The sequence below is a fragment of the Arvicola amphibius genome, chromosome 5, assembly GCF_903992535.2.
Source record: "Arvicola amphibius chromosome 5, mArvAmp1.2, whole genome shotgun sequence".
Taxonomy (NCBI): Eukaryota; Metazoa; Chordata; class Mammalia; order Rodentia; family Cricetidae; genus Arvicola; species Arvicola amphibius.
This window is the reverse complement of record NC_052051.1, coordinates 109977849-109986322: the sequence shown is the minus strand read 5'-3', so window position 1 is coordinate 109986322 and position 8474 is coordinate 109977849. Positions and strand designations below refer to the sequence as shown.

Here is an 8474-nt window from a genome sequence, read left to right as displayed (position 1 = left end):
ACCTCAAGCAGTGGTCTACTCACAAGATATGCTGGTGCAATAGTGGCAGAAATATTATGAAAGTCATCAACCACTTTCTCATTGGATTTAAGGCCCACTCCATGAGACATAACCCATACCTGACATTGCTAAAGTGATTAAGAGCCTCAGAACAGGTAGGTCATGGACCTAATCCCTAGATGCTATGGGAGAATGCTTTTGTACACTGTAAAGATTGTCACTCATATTGGTTTAATAAAATGCTGATTGGCCAGAAGCAGGCAGGAAGGATAGGTGGGACAACCAGAATAGGATAATTCTGAGAAAAGGAAAGGCAGAGACACAGTAACCAACCAACGTAGAGAAAACAAGATGAGAAGGCCTCACTGAGAAAAGGTACCAAGCCACATGACTAAACATAGACAAGAATTATGGGTTAATTTAAATAGTAAGAGCTAGTTAATAATAAACCTGAGCAAATAGGCCAAAAAGCTTGTAGTTAATATAAGCCTCTGTGTCTTTCTTTCTTTCTTTCTTCCTTCCTTCCTTCCTTTCTTTCTTTCTTTCTTTCTTTCTTTCTTTCTTTCTTTCTTCCTTTCAGAAAAACCCTTTACAGTCCAGGTCTTTTATTTCTTTTTGTACATCAGGCCATGAATTTGTATGGAATGGGCTCCAGCAGCTCAGGCTCCTTCCCATTAGTTCTCACAAAGTGTGCTTCTCTGGGTGGAGCAGGCTGGCGCTTCAGCTGAACCCAGGTGCCCTTCCCTTTGGCTTCCTTTTTCTTCTGGTCATTCTCCTTCACCCGCTTCAGGAAGCTGTCTCTGCTCTTCGAGTGCTTGATGTGTTCAATCCGCACATTAATTCTCTTGGCAAGAATCTTGCCCTTAACTTGCTTGTTTACAATGATGCCCACAGCATGCTGGGTGACATTGTAGACTCTTCCGGTTTTGCTATGGTAACATTTATGGGGCATTCCTTTTTGAACAGTGCTTGTTCCCTTGATGTCTACAATATTACCCTTCTTGTAGATTCGCGTGTACATGGCCAAAGGAACAACTCCATGTTTCCTAAAGGGCCTAGAGAACATATAGTGAGTGCCCTTCCTCTTTCCCTTTGTGTTTGTCATGTTGGCGAGTTACTGAAAGATGGCTACCATGGCCGGAAGCCTCTGTGTGTTTCTTTGGGACTAAATGGCTGCAGAACTGGGCAGGACAAACCTACTACAGGGAAAACCTACTACTTTTATTCTGCTAAAAGAACATAGGAATAAGATGATTCCTACTGACATATTGCTAGGCCCATAGATCTGTGTATCACTCAACCCTCATCAGAGAAGCTTCTTTTTGTACTAAATAACAATTAACACAGAGACCCATGACTGGACAATGTACAGATGGTATGCCTTTATCAAACTCCTCCCCTCAAGTCTCAGGGCTCTTTGTGGAAGAGGAGGCAGAAAGATTGGAAAGACGGATATGATAGATGACTCCTTTACCTACTGAGCATTTTAGCAGCCCTAAACAGTCTTAATGAGGTGCAATTGTTATACCAATGCTATTTACTATTCTATTACTGTGCTAAGATACTCCTTACCAAAACAACTTATACACAGAAGAGTTTTTTGGGGCATTACAGTTTCAGAGGGTAAGTACAAGACCATCACAACAAAGAGCATTGCAGTAGACAGACAGGTAGGCAGTTATGGTAGCAGAGAACTTACATCCTGATCCACAGCAGGAGGCAGAGGAAGAGCTAAGTGGAAACTGTTGAGCTCTTGAAACTCCAAAGCTTTCCCCGATGACACACTTCCTCCAATATGGCTACCCCTCTTAATCCTTCCAAAACAGTTCCACCATTGGGAACCAAGTATTCAAACCTATGAGCCTCTGAAGGGTCATCCTGATTCAAAGCACAACAACAAAGAGCTAAAAATCTTAATAGATTATTGTTGCTGATTTTTCAAAAATTTTTTACATATTTTTGATATTACCCTGTAATCAGATACAAAGTGATGAATTTGACACATGCAAATAAATTTTCCACAGAATAATTAGCATTATCCAACACATTATGATGTTTTCTTGTATCTCTCTTCTATTTGTAGTAAAAAATTTAACAATATATCTAATTGCTTAATACATTTTGAAGTGCACAATATCTTAATTTTAATCAACAGGCTTATGTTGTACAGATCTCTAGGACTTACTCATCTATAAACTGAAAATTTACAATCATTGTCAATTTTCATTTCCACAACCCTTTGACAACTGCTCTTTTATCTCTGTTTCTATGAATTTGGACATTTTAGACAGTTATATGGATTCATGCAGTGTTAAACTGAATAAATTACATGTATATTCATCAGTGATTATGCCTATATAGACCATTTTTCAGAATAAATAAATTCTAATAATTACTCTAATAATACTCATTAGGCATACCTTGGAACTCACCTGAACTAACAAAAAGGGTCTTTACCAAGCTATTTATCACCTATCTATGTATTTAATCTCATATTAATATAAAGTAATATATAGCAAATCAACAGCAATAGGAAACTCTTGAAGGATGAGTAAGAAATAGGGAAAGAGGAAGAAGTAGGAGAGATTTACTTTTTACAGTATACTCATTTGTATATTTTAAAACTTCTGGTTTCAAGTATAAACCTGTTCATACATAAATAAATATATGTAAGTCCTACTTAAACAAACACAATCCCTCTTCTTTTTAAAGCCCATTTTCTTTTCTTTTTTACTTTTTCTTGTCTTTTTTAAAAATTTTATTGCTTTATAAATAATAGCATTCAAAATTTCCACTTCCCCTCTTCCTCCCATTTCCCTCCCACTCCTCCACTCATCCTCTCCCCTCTCCCTCTAGACTAGGATCCCCAAAGGCCAGTCCACCCACTGAGACAGTGTGCCTGATCTAATGGGAGCTCACCAAAGCCAGCTGGACTGGGACTGAACGAGCATGGGATCAAACTGGACCCTCTGAATGTGGCTGACAATTGGGGCAGACTGAGAAGCCAATGATAATGGCACTGGGATTTGTCTCTACTGCATGTACTGGCTTTTTGGGATCCTAGTCTATTTGGATGCATACCTTCCTAAGCCTGGATGGAGCGGGGATGGCCTTTGGACTCCCCACAGGCAGGGTACCCTGCCCTCTCTTAGGACTGGATGGGGAGGTGTGGAGGGTGAGTGGGGGAGTGCATGTGTGTGTGCTCTTAGTTTCTTAGCTTCCCATTCCTGTCATAATACTGCTGCTTGCTGCCATGCTGTGTCCACCCTTATGAATTCTAGTCTTCTGGGACCAAAATTCAAAATAGACTCTTCCTTCTATAAATTGTTGTGGTCATGGTATTTTATCACATCAGTAGAAAAGTAACTAATACAGTGTGTTAACTTTAGGAATTATGTATGAAATGCCATAATAAAACTCATCACTTTCCATGCTGACTTAAGAAATTACTTTAAAAAATATTGTATCTAGATCAATTAAACTGGATTCTCTGACACTGAGTTCTAGATATAAATATTTCTTCCAAGAACTCTTGATAATTTTAGGATTCTGACAAGACTGAGCCACTGCTGCAAATGGTGTCCACTGAGATTCACTAGCTCTTCACCAAAGGGATGAAGGACACAGGCAGACTGGAGACACTCCATCCAATGATGCTGAGGTCACACATGGTGACATGTGATTTAGTCTTTGGTTCTGTAAGAGCTCTGAGACTCATGAGTTAGAAGTTGCAGCACGGAATAGCATGTCATTACTCTGAGATAAGGGCAGACTCATGTATTTGAATTCTGACCCTGCTGCTTATTGTGTAAAGTTGAGAATATTGTTTTAACTCTGCAATCTTATTCCTTTGTGAATGGCAATATTGACATCATATAGTGTTGTGAGAGATGAAAGAGAAAATAATAAGCCTCCATGAGGATTATCTATCAGATGATAGCTAACATTTCTTTTATGGTAGCTGAAGAATCTGGCTCACTCCATATAGCTATAGTACAATGAACCATATGCTCTAGAATTCAATATTTAAAACACTCATGGGGTGGCAATGGCTCAGTGGGGGAGGGTAAAGTTACTGGTGATCAGACTTATTTACTGAAATTCACTTGGCAGGAGAGAACCAACATCGTAAGTTGTCCTCTGACCTCTGAATACACCCTGGGGCTTACCCCCCTTTCTCTTCCTTCAAAATAAGTAAATGTTGATAAAATACAATAAAATAAAATTCAAGCCAGGTGTGGTGGCATATGCCTTTAGTCCCAGCACTCAGGAGGCAGAGGCAGGAGGATCATTGAGTTCAATGCCAGCCTGGCTTCAGGAAAGCAAAACAACAACAACAACAACAACAAAATATGCACAACAAAACTTTCCCTCATTTTTGTGGCAAATGAAGCTTATTTCAGGGAGTCCTGTTGGAGTGGAAAATGCTCTGTTGAAGTTTCTAGGTTTTGAGTGAAAATAAGAACTTTTTTTTTTATTTGCACGAATGGGTATGTAAAGCTCTCACAGGGTGCGTGGGAACCGGGGTGCTAGTGAAGTGACGTGTGAGTTTGGAGTACTTTGTGGAAGTCTCAGACAGGCACGCTTGAATATTAGCAGCGTGGAACCGCGGCGAAGGGAAGAAGGGACTGGAGCAGAAGGAAAACGATGATGGCATTTTCTGAAGAGTGGTGTAGCCTCTCCCGAGTTCCTCTGATGCTAGAAACACCCCTTAAAAAGTGAGTCACAAACACTGTCCTAGTTTGAATTCAAGATGAGAAAGAAGTTGTTGCTATGGGATCATGAGCAAAGAGGGAAATGATGCAACGCCCGCAGTGAAGCCGACACCCACCCTGCGATCCAGGATTCTCCGGCATTTGCTCTTTCTTTTTTCTCCTTTGCTTTAGAGAGGAAAAGGAACTATTAAAGAAAACACACATTTATGATTGGGACTAACACACTTCTGAAGAATAGCAAATTCAACACTAGGAATAACAAAATCTATCATATTAGCAATTGTCTTTTTAAAGGTTGAAAACATTTTAATGTAGTGTATTTAAAACACTGAAATTGAGAGTTTAATATTTAACACAAAGAGAAAAAGGTAGGAAGTTTTAGCTGATTGCAGATTCAGGAAATGCATGATCCTCTCAGACTGACTAACACAATTAATCATTCCTTCTTGGCCTGTCTTAGATGGAATTGTTTTCCCCCTTTTTCTTCCTTTGATTTTCCCCTCCTATAAATAACTCAAAAATGTCTGCCAAGTGTGACTTCTTTCTGTAGTATGTAAGCCTCGCTCTTTTTCATGGCAACTGAGGAAGGGAAGCATTCTTCCCAGGTCATTGCAAGCATACACACAAGGTGACACTGAGTGGAAGGACGTTTCTAGAGCCCTTCACTCTCTGGGTATTTACTGCTACTTAAGTACATTTCAAGCAAAGAGCAAAGCATAAATTAAAATATGAATTGTTGCTAGGTGGCAGTGGTGCATGCCTTTAATCCTGGCATTTGGGAGGCAGAGGCAGGCTGGTCTCTGGGAATTTGAAGCCAGCTTGGTCTACAAATTGATTTCCAGGAACCCAGGGCTGCCCAGAGAAACCCAGTTAGTTAATAAGCTGAAAAATGACAGGGAAATATGACAATGCACTGTGAATGGGTTTGCGAGAAGAGGAAGGACATTTCTTTCAGGTTAGAACATTCTCCTAAAGAGTGACAGTCTGGGCTGGAGAGAGAGCAGCTCAAGTGTGCACCTGGCACACCCAGCACCTAGGTCTAACAGCTCACAACACCCTGTAACTCCCAGTGTCTCTGGCTTCCTCAAGCACATGCACTCACACAAGGGATCTGTTTGGGAATGAGGGGGGACAGGAGACAAAAGTGGGGAATGGATATTATCCACATACATTATCTGCATGTATGAAAATGTCATAATGGAGCTCATTATTTTGTACAATTAATACATTCTAATAATAGGTTTAAAAGAAGAAAATAGCTAATGCTTCTTGTAACTTAGTTCTGGGACTACCTCATCATTTTTTAAAAGAGAGAATGTATGTGTGCGACTTATGGAAACTTGATATTTGATAAAGAAGCCAGGATTACACAATTGAAAAAAGTCAGCATCTTCATCAAATGGTGCTAGTCTAACTGGGTGTTTGCGTATAGAAGAGTTCAAATTGATCCTTATCTATCAACCTGCACAAAACCCAAGTACATGAGGATCAAAACCATATACACTGAAGCTAATAGAAGAAAAATCAAGGAATAGCCTTGAACACATTGGCACAGGAGACAACTTCCTAAACAGAAAACTGATAGTGCAGGCACATAGATCAACAATTAATAAATGGAACCTCATGAAACTGAAAAGCTCTGTAAGACAAGGGACACTATCAGTAAGACAAAAATTACAGGATGAGAAAAGATTTTCATCAACTCCATAGCTGAGTGAGGCTTGATATCCAAAATATATGAAGAACTCAAGAAACTAGACCTCAACAAACCAAATAATCCAATTGAAAAATGGGGTAAAAATCTAAACAGAGAATTCTCAATAGAGAAAACTCAATAACCAAGAAACACTTGAAATGTTCAACAGCTTAACCACCAAGGGAAATGTTTCTTTATTTAGGGAAATGCAAGTCAAAGCTACATTGAGATTCCATTTTATACCAGTCAGTAGAATAAAAAACACAAGGGACCATTCATACTGGTGAGGATGTGGAGCAAGGAGAGTCCTCCCATTGCTGGTGGGAAAGCAAACTTGTACAGTCACTATGGAAATCAGTATGGGTGTTTCTCGAAAAATTTGAAGTCAATCTACCTCAACACCCAGCTATACGACCCTTGGGCATCATTCTACCTCAACACCCAGCTATACGACCCTTGGGCATACATCCAAAGGACTGATTATCTATTCTATCACAAGGACCTTTGCTCAACTATGTTCATAGAACCTTTATTCATGATAGCCAGAACCTGGAAATAACCTAAATGTCCCTCAACTGAAGAATGGACAAAGAAAATGTGTTGCATTTGCTTAGTGGAATATTACTCAGTGTTTTTTAAAAAAATAACATCATGAGATTTGCAGCCAAATGGATGGAACTAGAAAATGTCATCCCGAGTAAGGTGACCCAGGCCTAGAAAGATAAGCATGGTATATACTCATTTATAAGTGAATATTAGTTATTAAGTAAAAGATAATCATGCTACAATCCACAGACCCAGAGAGGCTAAATAACAAGGACTTAAGGGGGACACATGGATCTCCCTGAGAAGGGGAAATAGAATAGATTTTATGGCCAGATTGGGGATGACTGGGGATGGGAACAGGAGGGTACAGGTAGGGAGATAAAGGGAAAGAGTACTTGAGGAGATAATTAGGGGACCATTTCAGGGTCAAGGTAGAAACCTAGTACAATGGAAACTCCCAGGAATGTTTGAGAATGACCATAGCAAAGACTCCTAGTAATGGGGAATATGGAGCCCAAACAGGCCATCTCCTGTAATCAGGCAAGTGAAGAGATTGGGACACCAACCCAACCACAAAACCTTTGACCTACAATTTATCCTGTCTGCAAGATGTGCTGGGGTAAAAGTGGTACAGAAGTTGTGGGAGTGGCCGACCAATGACTGGTCCTACTAGAGAGCATGCATGAGAAGGAGCCCACCCCTGACACCGCCAGAAGGCCCAGGAACCTGGATAGCCCAGAGACTTAGGATAGAACCAAACATTATGACACCCACAAAAAGTCAATGAAATGGTTCCTAATGATACTATGCTATTCTTGTAGACCAGAACTTTCCATAATCATCAGAGAGGCTTCATTCAGCAACTGATGGGAGCAGGTGCAGATACCCACAGCCAAACATACGGCAGAGTTCAGGAAGTCTATGGAAGATTGGGAGGAAACATTGTAGACGCCAGAGGGGGTCAAGGACACCACAAGAAAATCCATAGAATCAACTAGCCAGAGCTCATAGGGGCTCACAGAGACAGAACTGACAGTCAGGGACCCTGTATGGCTCTAACCTAGATCTTCTGTGTATATGTTATGTTTGTGTAGCTTGGTGTTCTTGTGGGACTCTTAACAGTGGGAGTTGGGGGCTGCCTGTGACACTTATGCCTGCTTTTGGAACCCTTTTCTGCCTACAGGGCTGTCTCATCCAGCCTTAGTATGAGGGGATGTGCCTAGTCTTATTGCATCATGGTGTGTCATGTTTGGTTGACATCTCTGGGAGTCCTGCTCTTTTTTGTAAGGAAACGGAAGAGGAGTGAATCTGAGGGAAAGGGCAGCTAGGGGGCGGTGCCTGGAAGAAGAGGAAGAAGGAGAAACTGTGGTAAGAACATAATATATGAGAGAATAATGAATTTTTTTTTTGGTTTTTCAAGACAGGGTTTCTCTGCAGCTTTTTTAGAGCCTATCCTGGACCTAGCTCTTGTAGACCAGGCTGGCCTCGAACTCACAGAGATCCGCCTGCCTCTGCCT

General features: G+C 40.6%; 1 protein-coding gene across 1 annotated transcript; it reads right to left on the bottom strand.

Moving 5' to 3' along the window:
• Positions 1-578: 578 nt before the first annotated feature.
• On the bottom strand, positions 579-1105 carry LOC119815651 (60S ribosomal protein L21-like). Its single transcript, XM_038331888.1, has one exon. The coding sequence runs from the start codon at positions 1103-1105 to the stop codon at positions 623-625; it is 483 nt and encodes a 160-aa protein (XP_038187816.1). The 3' UTR covers positions 579-622.
• Between the last annotated feature and the right edge of the window lie 7369 nt (positions 1106-8474).